Source organism: Patagioenas fasciata, chromosome 1 (genome assembly GCF_037038585.1).
Source record: "Patagioenas fasciata isolate bPatFas1 chromosome 1, bPatFas1.hap1, whole genome shotgun sequence".
NCBI lineage: Eukaryota > Metazoa > Chordata > Aves > Columbiformes > Columbidae > Patagioenas > Patagioenas fasciata.
Genome location: NC_092520.1, coordinates 202,394,969 through 202,413,748, shown reverse-complemented (window position 1 = coordinate 202,413,748; position 18,780 = coordinate 202,394,969). Strand labels below are relative to the sequence as shown.

Genomic DNA, 18,780 nt, shown 5'->3' with positions numbered 1-18,780 from the left:
ATACAGAGAACACTGAAAGAAACTGTCTGCCTTGTTCACTAAAGATCAAAATAAAAGGGGGGGTGGTTAGTAGGTCGAGAGAGGTTCTCCTTCCCCTCTACTCTGCCCTGGTGAGACCACATCTCAAATATTGTGTCCAGTTCTGGGCCCCTCAGTTCCAGAAGGACAGGGAACTGCTGGAGAGAGTCCAGCACAGGGCAGCAAAGATGATGAAGGCAGTGGAGCATCTCCCGCATGAGGAAAGGCTGAGGGAGCTGGGTCTCTTTAGCTTGGAGAAGAGGAGACTGAGGGGTGACCTTATTAATGTTTATAAATATGTAAAGGGTGAGTGCCACGAGGATGGAGCCAGGCTCTTCTCGGTGACAAGGGGTAATGGGTTCAAACTGGAACACAAGAGGTTCCACTTAAATTTGAGAAGAAACTTCTTCTCAGTGAGGGTGACAGACACTGGAACAGGCTGCCCAGGGGGGTTGTGGAGTCTCCTACTCTGGAGACACCGAAAACCCACCTGGACACCTTCCTGTGTAACCTCATCTGGGTGTTCCTGCTCCGGTAAGGGGATTGGACTGGATGATCTTTGAAGGTCCCTTCCAATCCCTGACACTCTGTGATTCTGTGAAAAGGACTGGCAGGATGATTAAGATAAGACGACAAACAAGAAGATAGTGTTCAACAGATTTCTTTGAAAAGTCTGGAATCAAATAGAGGTCTCCAACAAACACATCAGACAAGCATTTGTCACAGAATGCTAAAAAAATAGTCAATCTTGTCTTGAAGCACAGGAATTGCTCAGCATTTTACTTCACTGTACTAAGAAGCTGCCTCTGGGACAAGACTGAAGCACAGCAAAATGGATCCACTGAGTATTATTATAGTTAAACATAAAGTGTGTGCTTTGGGGTTTCAGCAATACAAATTCACATTTGCCCAGCATAAGGGCGCAGTAATGGGTTCAAAATATTAGAGGTATTTGCCTCAACAGCACTAAATAGCTTAACTGAAGTGATGTAAGCTGCAAGTAGGTGGCAAAAGCTGATTATTTACGTTCTTTGAAATCCTCATCAGAACCTGACAAGTAAGATTCACAGTGTCAAGAGTTTAGATTGCGGGGTGACAATAAAACCCTGGTAGATGTTTTGTTAACCTCCTCCCCCCACACACATCTCCCTTTTACCCCTCCCTCTCCCCCCTTCCCACTAAGGACAGGTGATCAGGAGGGAAAGAAGGACAGAGAGAAGAGAGTTGGAAAAACTTAAGATGTTTTACTAATGCTACCAATAAGAATGGAGAAAATAATACAAAATATACAAAACCAATCTTGAAAGTCTCAGCAACTGCACAGCCGGCACCTAAAGTCCTGGACTGGACTCTGCACCCAACCGGAGCTGGATTCAGTCTCTCACTAGGCCTCAGTTCGCAGGGATGACTAGCAGGGTCCTCTCCTAATGTCAGCCATAAGGAAAAAAGGAATGAGCTCCTCGTGATCTCCCACTTTTATATGAAGTATTCACGTGACTGGAATGTTATACACAGTTGGTCAGTTTCTTGGTCACTTGTTTCTCGTTGCTCCTCTAGCGAGATGTCCATCCATGCTTATTAATAAGTTTGCATTCCATTGCTATGTTTACCAAAACATGTATCTGGTTCTCCAGCAAAATGCAGCTAATATGAAGGCTTTAGCTAACAGGAAAATTCACTAAAAGAGAAACTTGTTTTTTCACAAAACCAGGACACACAACTATCGGGTAACCAATGCAGCTGTTGCCATCTGCACAAGTTATGGAGCCCAGGGATGTACATACAGTGGACAATTTTCCACCACCTGGAAGAGTGACTTACCAGCTACAAGGATACCCAGACTAATTCCAATTTGCTCAATTATAGAAATATTTGACTACAGAAAGGTACCAGAAACTGAGCTGTTCCACTAACCTGAAAAAAGAGAATGAAGGAGTACTTAAACATTGGCCTAGTCTAGGTGATGAAAAATTCCCCAGTCCTCCTCTCTCCAAAATTCAAAAGCTTATTCTGATGAGACAGAATCAGTTACAACACAAATTCCTGCCTCCTGTATCTGCTCTAACTATTCTTACAAGCTTCTGCCCATTTCTAATCTCCTAACAAGCAAGACTGTATTACTTCGGTCTGACACAAGTATATTGGGAAGCTGAGAGGAGTTCATCTTCAACTCCACAATTGTGACATCTAAGTAAATTACTCGAGAGATGCAGACTCACCAGGGAGACTTAGGAGGACTCCAACAGTTTTGATCTCACCAAAAGAAGTTACTGTGGAATCCCCCTCTTACCACATAACTCAGTGACTTGAAAATATGCATTATTTAAACCAAAAACTCATCTGCTGCAAAACAGGAGGTGGAAGACTATTGATTAGTACTGGAAGAATCAACTTAAGGAAAACTCTTATAAAATACTCTGTAATACCTTCCATTTAAGGTATAGCTCATGCGTCCTCTTTACTTGGGGTTGGTTTGTTTGGTTTTGTTTGTTGTTTTTGTTGTTGTTTTAATACTTTAAGATCAAGATCTTTTCAAATACTTAGATTTGTCAGACTGATGGCATGTGCTACAACACTCAAAAACAACCAAAGAGCTTTATATCCTGAAGTGAGCCTCATTTCAGTGTATTTGTGAAAATCAGCAAAGCAATACCCAAGTTTAAGGCTAAAGAAGGTTGAGATAGTCAAAGCAGACTTGACAAAACTAAGTTCCTACTTAAGACATCAGAAAACAACTCAGCTCTCAACTGGAACTATACAACAACTGCAAAACATTGTTCAGGACAATAGAGAACACAGCAGCACAAAGCTTTTGCAATGTAGGAACAGAAAACTACATTGAAAATTTCACTGAAATATAATGAAGCAGCATGTTAAAACACCTTTCAAGTTTCACAAAGAACTCAGTGAGACAGGAAAATGTCAATCTGCACAAAATGTAACAAGTTACGCAATCGCTTAGTACTTTTTATAAAATTAGGTAGAAGCAGAAAACAGAGAGAGGTGACTGGTACTGATGAATCAAATCTAGAACCAAATTACACACACACACAAATATAGTTGAAGGTTAAAACCACAAAATTCACAACTCTCAGACTCCGAAAGCTCCTGTCACATCCCTGGAGGATGAGCATTCTCACACAGGAGCACTATGATGATGAGATTCTCATATTCATTCCTAGAAATCTTTGATACTGGTCCCAGTCAGAAAGGATAATACCAACAAAACCTTGCAACTGTAGCAGATCACCTGAGCAAGACAAAACCAGCAGCCAGAATAAGACAAAAAAATAATGAAATAATAAGGAAAAACAGAATCAGTAGCCAGGCAACCAAGCTACTGACTTAAATGTTCCAGGAAGCAGCAATGCTGCACAGAAGACTGTATAAGTAAGTCTGGCGTATGCCTCTATACATTATTTATGTGCACTATGCCTGTGATGTTAGCAAAAATACAAGGAGTCAACCATTTCCAATCAAGCAACGAAACTCTGACAAGTGATACATAAAACAACTGAAAAAGTGAGAGAAAACAAAGGTAGATACCAGAACTGAACCTCCAGTCAAGTAAAATATAGATAAAAAGTCAGATTATGAAGCTGACCATTGGAATGTCATCAAACACAGTTCAGCTTCTTTCATCTACTCCATTGTCTCTCTGTTCCTGCTTCACTTACAGAAGAATGGAAAATTATGATCTCAAAACCTATGACCACAGGACCAGCTTAACTACAAGTATTGATGTTACCATTGTAATACCAAGTTAATCCATCCTGTCACTGAAATAATTCCATTTTAATTCACAAAAAATAAAATTTGGTCTTTTCTTAACTATTTCTTTAGGGCAGATACAAGCACACAGCTGTGCTTCCATTAATGCTGCCTAAGATAATGGGCTGAACTTAAAGAACACACTTAAAAGGACAGATCCAGCTTTCCTTATATAAAAGGACCTAGGACAGAGCAGCCGCCAATAATATATTCTATGACTTTTACTATTAGTGACTCAATTTACATATGGAAAAAAAGAAGGGAATACATTTCATAGAATATTCATATTCAGTGGCAGTGCATGTTTTCTTAACCAGCAATGCAAGTTCTCTCCTGCAACAATATTTCAGTTCTGTACATCCTTGTGGATAACACACACCTGAAATTTGTCTATCAAGGCAAGAACGTTCCATGCAAATGTTTGTGTAGCCAAACAATAACATGTTTTTCATCAAAAGCTGACAGTATAACTTAAACTCTTTGTTATTATCTAAAACCTGAAGACTAAAATAGTTTAAAGGTGTTCCATACAACATCTAAGTTCACAAATAGGGAGTTGAACAGGCAATTGTGAGTTGAAGTTGATACAATGAAAACCAGGATTGAGTTTCTTCATAGTTTCAGAATATCTGTACAGACTTTACATAATGCGCTCATCACCAAGATGACAATCTAAGTTACATTTTTTCCCCTGAAAAACTTTAAAAGAACTGAAATATAAATAATTTTCATGCAACAGTAATGTATCTTCTACGGCAAGTTAATAAATAGCAGAGGTGATGTTTAATCAGTACTTGAAGAGTTTTCTACGGAAAATAAACATCAAAAAAAAGATATTCAAAAGATACCTGCCATTTTGCCACGTAACTTAACAGCTTTCAAGAGAATACAACTGGAGTGAAACGTGAAGGGGTAAGGATCAAATTAGTAGGTACGTTAACCACCATCAAGTTCTCCTTTAAGAATGGGTTTAGAAGCACCAAACTACAAATGAAACTAATTAACTGTGCCCTATAAGAGGTTTTATGTATAACATTGTTCTAAGGTATTCAAGCATTTCAGTTTTATGAAGCTCATACTGATAAACTACAGCTCAGACACCCAGACAGCCGCAGCTAAATCATTTAACACTCCAAAGCTTCAGCTACAGAAAAAAAAATCCAAAGAAACCTACATACATACACATGCAAATAATTCCCCTCCCCCATAAAATCCAACTTTGTCTCGGTTATTAGACTCCTTATATTTAATATTGCAGAGCTAACTTAAAGAATTCCCTTTGCTTCTAGTCTTCTGCATCATCCACACAGCACAGCTAATAGTAACTAAAAAAACCCATTCACAGTTGTTTGAAACCATTATATGACTTTAGAAAGTAAAATGTATAACCTCTTACCTGAGCATGAAAATTTGACATAGTCGTTGTCTCTATATCTTTCTTTCCCAAAATCTCCATTTTCACTGGTGAATTGGGAAAATTAAACGAAAAGTAGTCTAAAAAGTCAGGTAAATAAGTAGCTGCCCCATGAACAATACCCATTACATAGTAAGCTGCACAGTTTTCATTTTCACTAAAAACCAGACCCACAAACTCTTCTGCAAATCTCTCCATCTCCACAGGAGATAAGTGGGAGAGTTCATTACTGTAGGCATGGATAACTGATGCACCTCCGTTAGGCTGGTGCTCAATATGAATCAGCTGTTTGAACTCCAATGTGTCCAACCTTTTGAGTTTATTTTGAACCCGTGGCTCCTTTAACGAGACAAATGGAAACTCACTGTTCTCTGGTATCTTGGACTCACAGTCCTTCTTGGGATCCATATTTTTCCCATTGAAATCCTTAAGATGACCATCTATGATGCCTTTGGTTTCCTGATCCTCAATATCAGAAACCAATCCTGAGCAGATGGTCTGAATGGATTTGCTGTACATTTTTGGACGCTTCCTCTTCTCATTCTCTTTATGTTTCTTTTTCTTTTTCTTCTTAACTTTTTTAATCTGTAGCTCTTCTGCATTGGTTTTTGGTTTCTCCTTTCCACCTGTTGAGAGGAAAAGATGATCTTTTAAGTATATTCATATGCAAAAATATGTATTTAAAGATCAGGATTTGAAGTTACCGAAATTCTCATTATGGCCTACAAAGGCCAGAGATCTATATCGAGGGTCACAATGTGTATCTTACCAAAAATGAGTAGTAAGAAACACCTGCCATGTTCACATTCTGACTAAAAAATAAGAAGGGGGCGGAAGGGGGGAGGGAGGAGGAAGAAAAAAAAAAAAAAAAATCACAAGAAAAACAAGTTTCCCAAGGCTGCTTTCATGATGAGTCACAATCCTTAATCATACCCTTTAACTGGTCATCAGCAATTACTATTCCAGAAAGTTCAGAAACATTATACAACAGCTGTCAACAAACGTTGCCAAACAAAGGGTTTACAAACAGTCAATGATTATCAACCACCATCAGCAAGCTGTTCACAAGATGCCACTGCCAGAACCTTCCTTGGCAAGTGGCTTTACATGGTCATTCTTCCAGAAGCAAATAAACTTGGTTGAAATACATGAGGAAACATCTGAAAACAGACCTCACACTTTTTAAAAATAACAAAACAAGAACACCACACACCAAACAATCACCAAAAACCAAACCCTCACAAAACAGAAATTAGCTTTATGTGTATACAGTATGCAACTTAAAATGAAAACAAACTGTAATGGCCTAAAGCCAAAAGTTCTCATTTAGGGGTAACATGTTCAAGTGATGCCCAATGTAAACAACCAACTACCTCAACCTAAGAGGAGTCCTGAAAGTAGTTCATCGAGGGTGCCGGGGTATTTGGGTGAAATATCGTCATCACCTGACAAAAACCACTTACTGCTCACATTCTGGGGTGTCATTACTGCACTAGTTCCATTTGGAAATAAAAACAAAGAAATTACTTATGACAGTGGGAAGTTCTGTATTATAGGCTCAGAAATCTCAATCCAAACCTCAAAATATGGACTACAGAAGAGCCAATATTTCCCTCCTCCTGACTGCAGGAATACACAATTAGAGAGTACCCAGTAGTCTACTGGTATTTCAAGCTCTTAAAAATGCTTAACTTACTATTTTTAATTTTTTTCACTCCAAACATGAAAAATCACATCACTACACTGATGTATATCATAAAGACGTCAAACAACTCCAGACAGTATGTTAGACTAATATAGAAAATACGGCATTCCAGTACTGAACGCTGCAGCAAGGGGAAGCAGAGATTACCTGTCAACCCACTTCATTTATTCTCAAATGGAGCTCAGACTTTTGTGGGAACTGGTCACTCAGACCTGGGACTTCATGCATAGCAGGGAAATTACAGAAATTTATATTCACTGGGCTACAATCAGCAGTAATAAAACTGGCAACAAAATACAACAGCTTCTAAGATTAAAGCAATAAGTTATTTGCTATGGCAACAGCTATATTGCTCTCTCATACTTCGGCATGTCTATAATCACCAAAGAAAACCTTACAACTGAAGATCAGTGTCTATACATCCTTGCTGAACATCCAGCTACTACATTACATTCCATTATTACCAGCTGAAATGTAAATAACTTCCATAAACTATGGGTATGCACCTGTATCTGTGCATAACTACCTTAGAAATTGTTGACTTCTGTTCCTATAGTAGGAGAAATAAGATTGTGATTTCCTGTGTCAATCTGTCCTATTCCCTGCCTTTGATTACATCTTCTCAGAAGCTTTACTGATTAACAATCAATTTCATTCAACTCCTTGTGTAGTATGCGGTGGCTGGCTTTTTTAATCTATCAATATATTTCACGGATGCAGGTATGGAGAAAAATCACACTTCTAAAGTTACAGAACTACTAAACTACAAAACAGGCTTCCTAGAAAGGTGGTCGAGGCCCCAGGCCTGTCAGTGTTTAAGAGACATTTGGACAATGCCCTTAATAACATGGTTTAACTTTTGGTCAGCCCTGAAGTGGCCAGGCAGTTGGACTAGATGATCACTGTAGGTCCCTTCCAACCGAAACACTCTGTTCTAATAGCCAGTAAATAGCACTCAAAAAGAGCAAAGCCATGGTCTCAAAAGCAGCGGTGCTTTTAAGAGACAAACAACAACAAATGTAACATACACTATTAAAATCAAGCAGGCAGAATGTACATCAGTGTGAACTTATTCAAAGTTCACATAAGTACATCCAAAAAGGCTTGCACTCAAAACCAGTTGTAAGACCATGTTTTAGTTAACTTGGTATACACCTACACAAGTGCTCAAAACCTCAAGAGGGATTACACCAAGACATTTTAAAAATGAAGAATATTTATCATTCCCTATTTGTTTTCACACCATTTCCATGAAACCTTTGGAAGGGAAAAAAAAGCTCTTAACCACCGAACGAAAATAATTCTTTTTCTGGTATCCAAGAGAGTCCTCCTTCTAGCTTGAAAAGAAACTTCCTGTTCAGCTTTAAATGCAAATATTTTTATAATATAGACTGGTTTTACTTTCGATCACAGACTACAAGGGTTATGGCATTTACACATACATCAAGTATTGAATTTCATCAGTATACACTTTCTCAGATCATAAGAAGTTGCAAAAATGGTGCATGCAATTTGAAACCAAATAAATATTTGCTGGCAGCCTTTTGTCTCAAAACACAGAGGGTCTGAGTTACTAATGCCACTAAAGAGGAAAAAAGCCTAAAAACACAGAAGTCAGAAGAGAATGGGGATTCCAAATGGGATTTTTTCAAAACATTACTGGAATCGAAGACTTAAAAACAATTACATACCAACAAGAATAAAACTTTGTTCTCTAAAAGCACTTCAAGCAGAAATTCAAAGACAACATGACTTCAAAAACCGATTAGTTGTTTTGAGTCTTGTTCAAATTCACACAAGCTTATGCTACTGCACACACAAGACAAATCTTGTCAAGAACTCAACTTCATTTTCATGCTGGAACCAAATAACATACTTAGCAAAAGTTATTTTTAGATACTTTGGACAGTGTATTTCACAGAGGAAAATGTATTTATATTATAATGTTAAACTGAATACTGGAAGACTGGAAAAATGTCAAATTCATAATCATTTGTTTGGCCTGCAAATGTGGATATAGGATAGGGCTGAGCAATCTAAGGTCTCATTGCCACAGACAGGTAGAATCCAACTCCCCTGCTTGTGGCGCACACTCCTCCACCCTTCCTTGTACTGACTGATGCTCATCTGAATTGACTTAACGGCTCAGCAAACTATTCACTTTGCTGCTAGAGAAGTGAACAGAACTAGAGCATGGAGACCATCAGGAGTAGACAATGAGGAGCAGCAGAACCCACCCCTCAGTGGCAAACCACTCAATCTGCTCAGTTATGCCACCCACCACACCTTCATCTGCCCACATGAACAAGACTCAATTTCTAAGGGGGGAAAAAAAAAAATCCCTCCCCATACACATATTACCTTAATACATATATGAGATGGGGTCAACTTCCTAGCAAACCCAAATAGGAAGTTTCCTAACTCAAAATCTTGAACTTCTACATTTAACATTAAAGTTATACAATTTCTCAGCCTACTTTTTTAAAGGAAACATTCTAGTACATTTAACTGTAGTATGGATCAGACTACAATTTCTTTCCTCTGTCATTTACTACCCACACACACTTGCTGTACAGCGCACCTCTTCCCAACTCTGCTTTGACAAGTACACCCAACATTAGAATATTTGTGTTCAATTATTTTAGCATACAGCCCAAGCTTTTCTGAAGAATACAAATGCAAAATGAAAAACTGATTCTAGAAGTAGAACTTCCCAGCAACGATTGAATAGAATTGCACATAACAAGGAGGAAGCACATTTCTAGCTTAAGGCTTCTGTTTTGCTGAATTTCAAAGATCCACTCTGAAGTAGGCATTTAAAGATGCTCAGAAGTTGCAGAATTCACTAGCAAAAGGAATTAGTTTGCTGAAATACTGGGATTGCTATCAGCAGTGCCCAATAAAGTGCTTTCATCTTATTTTTCTTTTGCATTAGCTGTAGAAAGGAGCAGAGACGCTCATTCAGTCACTTCTCTGCTGGATAGATCAAAATACTTTAAAGCAAACTGTGCTGCTTCTTCCAAAATCAAAAATGCTGCTTTAACACTTGGCTAATGTACACCTAAAAAGAACAATTGCCTTTCAGGGTCTCCTCAGGGCAATCATTAAATTGCCTCACAGCAGACAGACATACAGAATTTGGTGAAAGAGGCAGCAAGCAATCCAAAAGGCTACATAAAGATCCAAACACTGTACGACTGAGATATCCAAACTCGCTTTGCATTAAGCAAGACTTGGCAGCAGCAGCGCAGTGCTTGATGCAAGCCAACTTATTTCCCCTCCCAAGTTGTTACTATTGGGTACACAAAACCTTCAAGACGGGTGTTTCAGAATCTTCACCAGCAATCACAACAAAGGTGTGTCACATATACACATATACGGTACAACTTCTGGAATCTCATTCCAGCCAAGGCAGTAACCAGTTTGAAGTGTATGGTATCTTCTGTCTCTATGTTCTGAGATGGATTTAAACCAGCACAGCTACTGAAACACCCAGAAACAAAACAAGACACTTCTTCCACTGCATGATTCAGAAACACAAGACACAAGTAAGAACTTTCACTTGTATTCTACAAGTCTTCTAGTTAAGGTGAGTCAGAAAACTGCTTTGGGACTCCAGGAATGAGGAATAACAGGTGCAGGGCATGGGGAGAAAAACCCTCAGCACCCATAGACATTTACAGGACCTTTCCCTTTGATCAGACTTTAAAAAGCAGATTGAGCTCACACTTTACTGGAGTGTAAAAGACCAAAAAACACCCACAGAATTTTATTTTTGCTTCTACTCTTATTTGGCTACCAATATCTGCACATGGATGCAGTTACAAAACTTGCACTGTATTTTTAAAGAAATCTGTTTATTCTGTTCACGCATGCACATACTCAGCAATAACAGAACTACCTCTAAACAGCTTTTAACCATCTTCTAGGCAAGTCAAGCCTTATGTATCACAAATACTTTTGCCACCACATACATCTACAGGATAGATCTTTCAAGGTAGCTCATTAAATTTATTTCTTGTGGTGTCACAATATCCCTGTCACTCACAGGGCAGGACCTATTACTAAGGACTACGATTCAGAACAGTTCAAATTTTATGCAAATAATCTAAATCTGTTATTACTAAATCATATCTACTTGTAATTTAAACGGATGTTTTCTAGCTGACAGCTAGCAACAGGAAGGGACAAACACTTTTAACTGCAGCCAGTAATTAAAGCTAGTTTTCACTTCCCTGCTTTAGGAGAACTCCCTCACCAACATTTAGTAGAGCTGAGGAACAGCTGGTGGGGGGTAGGAGCCCAGACGAAAGAACATCAATGCAGAGAAGCCTGAACAGGGACCATATCTCCTAGATTTTCCAACTGAACAGGACTAGAGCACAGCACCTTGCTCCTCATTCTACGGCAGATGAAAAGTCACAACAATCTCAACCAGTTGCAGGTGTGCTACTTGTTCTGCAGCAAGAGAGCAGCCTGGCTATTCCTGTTACCAGCTATAAAACATTATTTAAGTCTGGCTTGGTCCTGCACCAACTACCGCCTACTGCAGTACTATGAGACCTCGTGCCTAGTGCTATCCAACATGGGGACAGAAGTAGCCTCCAATTAATGATCTTCACTTTCTTCCCGTAGTTCCACATGGCCAGGCACACAGCTCAAGTATTTTCTAGCATTCTCACAGTAATTTAAACTAAAGCTGACATTAGAAATTCATGATGACTCATCTCTGCTACAGCTCTTCAGGCTGAGTCTTTAAACAGTCAATGCAGAAATCCCAGTTCAAAAAATAATAAATGAAAAAATATTTGGTCTACTTAATTAAGCAACATCCTCACAGAAAAACTGATACAGCATGACCTAGATAAGCGAAGAGCGAGATGGATCAAGAACCAGCTTAACTGCTGTGCTCAAAGGGTTGTGATCAGCACAAAGTCCAGCTGGAGGACAGTCGCGACTAGAGTAACTCAGACATTGATACCTATGGCCAATACTGTTCAACATCTTGATTAATGGCTGGCATTGTGGGACAGAACACACCCGCAGCACATTTGTCGGTGATACAAAACTAGGAGGAGTGGCTGACGCACCACAGGGTTTTGCTGACTGTGAGAGGGGCATCGAGTGGTTGTAGGAATGGGCCAACTCAGTGGTGTCACAAGGTTAAACACTGGGATGTGCTACGTCCTGCACCTGAGAGGAATAACCATGTGCACCAGCACGGGCTGGGGACCAACAGGCTGGAGAGCAGCCTGACAGAGAAGGACGAGGTCCTGGTAGATGACAGGTTGACCATAAGCCATCAGTGTGGCTTTGTGGCAAAGTAAGGCAGCAGCCTCCTGGACTGGATGAGGAGGAGCACTGCCAGCAGGTTGAGAGGTGGTTCTTCCCCTCTGCTCATCACAGGTGAGACACATCTGAGTATCATGTCCAGTTCTGGGTTCACCAGTACAAGACAGACACAGGCATACTGGAGCAAGCCCAGCAAAGGGCCCCAAAAATGATCAAGGGAGCGGAACATCACTCACAGGAGAGTCTGAGAACACTGAATTGTTCACTCTGGAGAAAAAAAAGAGTGGGGGAGGGAGGAAGGGAGAAGAATTTTATCAGTATGTACAAATACCTGATGAAAAGGCATAAAGACATAGCCACACTCACAGAAGCACTGAGGCTGGAAAGGACTTTGTGGTATCATTTAGTCCAATCCCCCTGCTCAAGCACAGTCACCTAGAGCAACCTGTTCAGGATTGTATCCTGGTTGCCTGTGGACAACCTGTGCCAGTACTCGGCCACCCACACAGTAAAAAAGTTTTTTTGCTACATTCTGACAGAACTTCACAAGTTTTAATTTGTGTCCATTGCCTCCTGTCTCATGCCTGCTGACAAGAGTCTGGCTCTATCATCTTCATTCCCTTCCATCAGATGTTCATACACATTATTGAGATACCCCTAGAGCTTCCTCTTCTCCAGGATGACCAGTTCCAGCTTTCTCAGCCTTTGCACACAGGAGACACTCCAGTAAGGGTCTGCCCAGGGAGGCTGCGGAGTCTCCTACTCTGCAGACATTCAAAACCCGCCTGGATGCCTTCCTGTGTAACCTCATCCGGGTGTTCCTGCTCCAGCAGAGGGACTGGACTAGATGATCTTTCGAGGTCCCTTTCAATCCTTAACATTCTGTGATTCTGTGAAATAGTATTAGTGGTTCTCCAGAGAGATTGTAGAGTGTCCATCACTGGAAATACACAGCATCTGATAGTCACGGGCAACCAGCTCTAGTTGACCTTACTTTGAGCAGCAGCATCACACTAGGTCCCTTCCAAACTCAACTAGTGTACAGTTCTAAGGTTCAATGAATGTACAAGCAAGTGTGAGAACATGATCTTAATTACTCTGCATTACAGTAAATGAAGTTGAAGAAATTAGCTGAAATTAAGACTGCCTCTTGCACTTAATTTTTTAGTATTTGACAAAAATCCTGAATTATAACTCCTTATTTATTCAGTTTTGTGCATGTAATGTTAGATATAAAATTTGACATGGATTCACTTTTCTTCTCCACAATATATAAAATTATAACCTTCTTCGGTAACTGCAGAAATGGTGTAGGTATCATCAATATCATTCCTTGAAGTACTACTCTTTACTACTACTGTATACGCAGCATTCTGAGAACAGTTATATTTTCAATCTCCGGTACATAACACAGTTGACCAAAAAATAATATTTATTGTTAATTTTTAACTTACAATCCTCATACCAACTAATCGGGGAAAATGACATTTAAATTAAAACCACAGTATTAAAACTTAGCAATCAATCCAATCACAAAGACTTTATAGTACTAGAATGAAATACTACTATATAGTTTGAACCTACCTTTCTGCAGTAATTTAACCTCTCCATTTTCTTTCTTGATTTCATTCATTATTTTGTGCTTCTTCTCTTTTTGCTTCTTTTCCCTTTCTTTAATTTTGTCTTTGATTTGAGCTGAAATGCAAATATTTTACAATTAAGTAGGCATGGAAAACAAATTGTTGCATGCACGTTTCATATTACTCGTTTGTAATCTCTATTAAGAGGATAAAAGGAGTTACAAGGAAATCCCAGTACTTATAATATGCTTTTCATGCTAATATTTATCTCTTGCATAATCCAGCATAACCTTATTGAACTCCGACAAGTTTTGTTCTTATTATGTTAAAACTCTGTGCAATGACTCAGCATGTTAACTCTATATGATTAACAATTTCTGTTTACTCCTACTACCCTCTGCTCTTATTTTGCATCTGAAATCAGCTTTTATTTCTTGAAATTCTAATTACAGGCATTAGAGAAGAAATAGGGAAAAAGAGTAGGGCTTGTATTTTCCTGGGTGCATACACACACTGAAAAGCTCACATAACTTCAAGGTTTTTACAGGTAGCTTGGAATGGTGACTTAATTTGACAGCTGGAAAATCTTTTACATGAAGTTCACAGGCTGCACTAATGCATTAATAGCAATTAGATGTAATTAATAGAGACACATGAAATGTGCTGTGTTTGCACAGCAGATGCACTGGCATTTCCCTTGCTTACCTACAATCAGCAACAGCTGACCTGAGCAGTCTCATTATGCATTTACTTTCTTGTCAAGTCACTCCAGGTTTTTAAATCGTTTTGTATACAAAAGCAGAGCCTTTAGGTATGCTTTCTACATGTAAAATAGGAGACCCAGAGGAATTTGTTATTTCAAGGAGTGATCTTCCCAAGCTGAGTTTAGATTTACTCTTGAGGCCAGGCATTTAGAGAAGTCAGATGTAACCGGGCTCAGGCACAGCACAGCCAGCATTTCATACCCAGTTTCTTGGCCTGAAGCCAAATACCTGCTCCAAGAGTTTACTGAGCTCTTAAACCTCAGCAGGGAAATAGGAAATCTGATTTCAAGCTTCTATATAATGTTATTGAGATAGCATTCTGAAGCATAACACAGCTGAAAGACAATCCTGATATTTTATTTATGGTACTTGCATTAGAAACTCCACATGGAAGCAACAAGAAATCCAATTACTTTTCCTCAAGCATTCACATAAAATAGACGCAGCAGGTATCTTCACTACTAACAAACAAAAATACTCATCTGAATCAAACCAACGAAAGCATTCAATTTTAGAAGTCAATATAGAGTGTACCATAATTGACTATTTATGAAGCATATTAATAGTTAAACAAAAGGTGCAAAGGGTTAACAGTAATCCACATAGATTAATACTGTAACAATGACTCCACAACATTCACATCTTTCCTTTTAGGAGTTTTCTAGTAAAGCTATAGAACTTGAACCCTAGTAGTTGTTAGGGTAAAGAATGTATTTTGGCAAGAGCCTAGGCAAGAAAATAAAAACCAAAAGAGATGGCAATTGAGATATATCTGTTTTGTATCCCGAGATCCAGATAAGCAGTGGGGAGAGAACAGAAACTATGCTGGCAAAAACCAGTAAGGAATAAGGTAGCTGTGCTTAACACTGTCTGGAAGTTTTAGTTCCAAGCAGCAGACGCAGTCCCGTTCAAGAACAGCCCTCTAAGGGTTCAATGACAAGGGATGACAAAGCAGATTCATCTGTGTAGCAGACCACGGAATCCAAACAAGTTTTCCTAGGCAACACAAACCTGTACTTTCTAGGAAGAGGTTAAGCAGACATGAATCCTGCTCTCCAGCCTGCTTCTCCCACAAAAGAAACTCACCAATTGTAAATTCCCTGCAACTTAAGAGTTTGGAGTAGGAAATAAATTATACAACAGGAGTTTTAAGTAACACTCTGAAAGCAGACACTCGCTCAGCAAGCAGGCAGTAACACCAGGCTTGACTTGTAACCTGCACTGAATGTTCAACTCAGCCAGGATTGTAATTATCATGGGAAGACCTAGATCTTATCTCGACATTTGCATACTGTCAAGAGGCACACTTGACTTTTGCTATCACTTATGAATCAAAGAAAGATTGAACAGCATATATAAATGCTGAGCCTTGTTGAAAGAGGACGAGAGAACGACTGAAAGAGTCCTTTATTGCAGGTTTATGAATAGCCAATGAATCCTCCAGTTCTGTCAGAAGCAACACACAAGGACAGAGAACAAACTGAAACCTTCTAAAGAGCCTCGAGTTTATTTCACATCTAGAAAGCAACTGGCAGAGTCAATGCTAAGACCTTCCAGACAAAAGAAACAATGGAAGCATCCTGGGACCTCCTCCAGCAACAGCCACAAGCAAATCATACCTGAAGGGATTGCAAATAAAATGTAAATGCGGCTGAGGAAGGTTTGAAATAAATTAAACTACTTGCCTTGTAGAAATCACAGTACAGTAACAAAACCAGTGTACAGCCAGAGGCAAATAGAGAACAGGTGAAAATCCCAATTTAAATGTACACATTCTCAAGTTTCCTCCCTCAAAGCCCACAGAATAAATAAGCAATAGATGGTAGCATTCTCCATAAAAAAGCATAAATACTAAAATAAAACCAAAACATTCTATCGTTTTTTAAAAAGTCAAAATGAGAGTAATTCCATGGATTAACACTTGGTCTTCATTCTCAGCTCAAATGTCTTCAGTTTATGAGTAAAAATAAGTATTTTCTAGTCTGGTTGGCAGAACTCAGTTTTCAAACAAAATTCTGCAAATTGTTCTCCTCAGTCATAGATACTCCATTTCACAGCTTTCAGTGCCACGCAGAGATAAAAAACAACCAAATTATTTTAAAATTAAGTTTACCACAAAAATCTATTGCAACTTAGCTATGCTAGCTCTGCAACGTCAGTACATTTAGAAGCATCAAAGAGTCATTATAGTCAACAAAAGTGATTAAAATATGCCTGCGGCATAGATATCTAACAAGAAAAGGCAAGTGCAATTCTCCAAGTAGTCTCAATATTAACTGCTGCCACCATATGATGCTGCCCCATAAGGCTGATACAGTTCAATACAAGCAAGAGCTCTTGGGGATTTTCCAAAATGCCACAGAGCAGTACCTCCCTAAGTGTCTTCTCTAATATAAGGTATCAATCCCCTCCAGCCATAGATAATTTCAGTCCAAATCTCACTTTCTCAACCAAGAAACGCAAAAATTTTTCACAAGAATCCTGCTTTAAAACAAATGCCTCCAACATTATGCAATTTAAAATCCACATGTTGCAGAATAAACAACCAGTAAGTGAGGCTGGTAAGGGGAAAAAAAGGCAGAACTTGCTCTGTTGAATCCATTGGGAAAACTTGGAACTCTCTTGTATAGCTTTTTTTGAAGTTTACTAGTGGCAGCTACTACTGATCCAGAACCTTAGTTTTCCACTGCATTTGTAGGGCAACAGCATCTCAAAGCAGTAAAAGGTAGAGAGATGTTTATATTAATTTCCTATGTCCACAGATTATTGTGCAATTAGCTTTCACCACTACTACTTCTAGGAAATTAAGGAGAAAAAAAAATAAGTAGCTTGAGCTGGAACAGGGAAGAGAAATAAATAAATCCCCAGTGAAATAATGTAACCCAAATGGTCAGGACGTGAACACCACGTACCAAGAGCTATCACCTCTGTGTGTCACAGCATTGCAATTGCCACTGGAATAGTTTTGGTTTTCACAATGATGAAAAACTGAAGCTCCAGAAAAGCAATTAACAAATTTAATTTTCATATGCTAATGAGAAGATCACGTGAGTTCAAAGTAAGGTGAAGGGGTAATTTGACTCAACCAGGGAAGACAAGTTTTAATAAAAAAGGTCTTCATTCTAAAACAAACAGCATATACGGATGTACCAGTGACTAGAAGCTAAAGTCTGACATACCTAGCCCATAAATTATCACATTACAGTCAGGGTTTGTTTGTTTGGTAAATAAAGGCACATGCTAGTCGCAGGAACAATTTACCAAATAGTTGTGGTCAACTATTGGAACTTTTTCCACAAGGGTGTGGGTATTTTGTTTTAGTGTGTGACTGTTTGGTTGGTGGTAGGTTGGGCGGGGAATTTTTTAAAAAGTTCTAGTCTAAATAAAAGGTTAACTTAAAAAATAAAAAAGCAATAGGCACAGCATATGTTATGCAGGAAATCATAAAAACATTTACAATACCCCTCTCAAAATTCAACAACATTATACAATACTTTTAAGTGAAGCTACCTAGGCATATTTATATTTCAATAACTATTTATCCATTTTAGCAGATATTTTAAAATAGCATTCCAGCAATACAAACTTCAGTTCAAGCTCAGTTATTTGCTCTCTCCCTTTTAACAAAGTTGTTCTGGTAAAGCATAATCAAAAGACTAGTCAGGTATCACAGTATCACAGTATCACAGTATGTTTGGGATTGGAAGGGACCTCAAAAGATCATCTAGTCCAATCCCCCTGCTGGAGCAGGAACGCCTAGGTGAGGTCGCACAGGAATGTGTCCAGGCGGGCTTTGAATGTCTCCAGGGAAGGAGACTCCACAACCTCCCTGGGTAGCCTGTTCCAGTGCTCTGTTACCCTCACTGAGAAGAAGTTCTTTCTCAAATTTAAGTGGAACCTCTTGTGTTCCAGCTTGATCCCATTGCCCCTTGTCCTATCATTGTTTGCCACTGAGAAGAGCCTGACTCCATCCTCATGGCACTCACCCTTTATATATTTATAAACATTAATAAGGTCACCCCTCAGTCTCCTCTTCTCCAAACTAAAGAGCCCCAGCTCCCTCAGCCTTTCTTCATAAGGGAGATGCTCCACTCCCTTAATCATCTTTGTTGCCCTACGCTGGACCCTCTCCAGCAGTTCCCTGTCCTTCTTGAACTGAGGGGCCCAGAACTGAACACAATATTCCAGATGGGGTCTCACCAGGGCGGAGTAGAGGGGAAGGAGGACCTCTCTCGA

General features: G+C 39.2%; 1 protein-coding gene across 2 annotated transcripts in view; it reads right to left on the bottom strand.

Annotated features, from left to right (window-relative positions):
• Window positions 1-18,780, bottom strand: part of RSBN1L (round spermatid basic protein 1 like) — a 50,348-nt gene that overhangs the window by 21,982 nt on the left and 9,586 nt on the right. Inside the window, exons 2-4 of one of the 2 annotated variants that reach the window (XM_065838872.2) lie at window positions 13,785-13,895; window positions 5,569-5,829; window positions 5,186-5,250 (exon numbers count right to left, since the gene is read on the bottom strand). In XM_065838872.2, coding sequence (XP_065694944.2) covers window positions 5,186-5,250; window positions 5,569-5,829; window positions 13,785-13,895 — 437 coding nt within the window. Of the gene's footprint in view, window positions 1-5,185; window positions 5,830-13,784; window positions 13,896-18,780 lie in introns of both variants that reach the window. The other variant, XM_065838863.2, reaches the window with a different exon arrangement.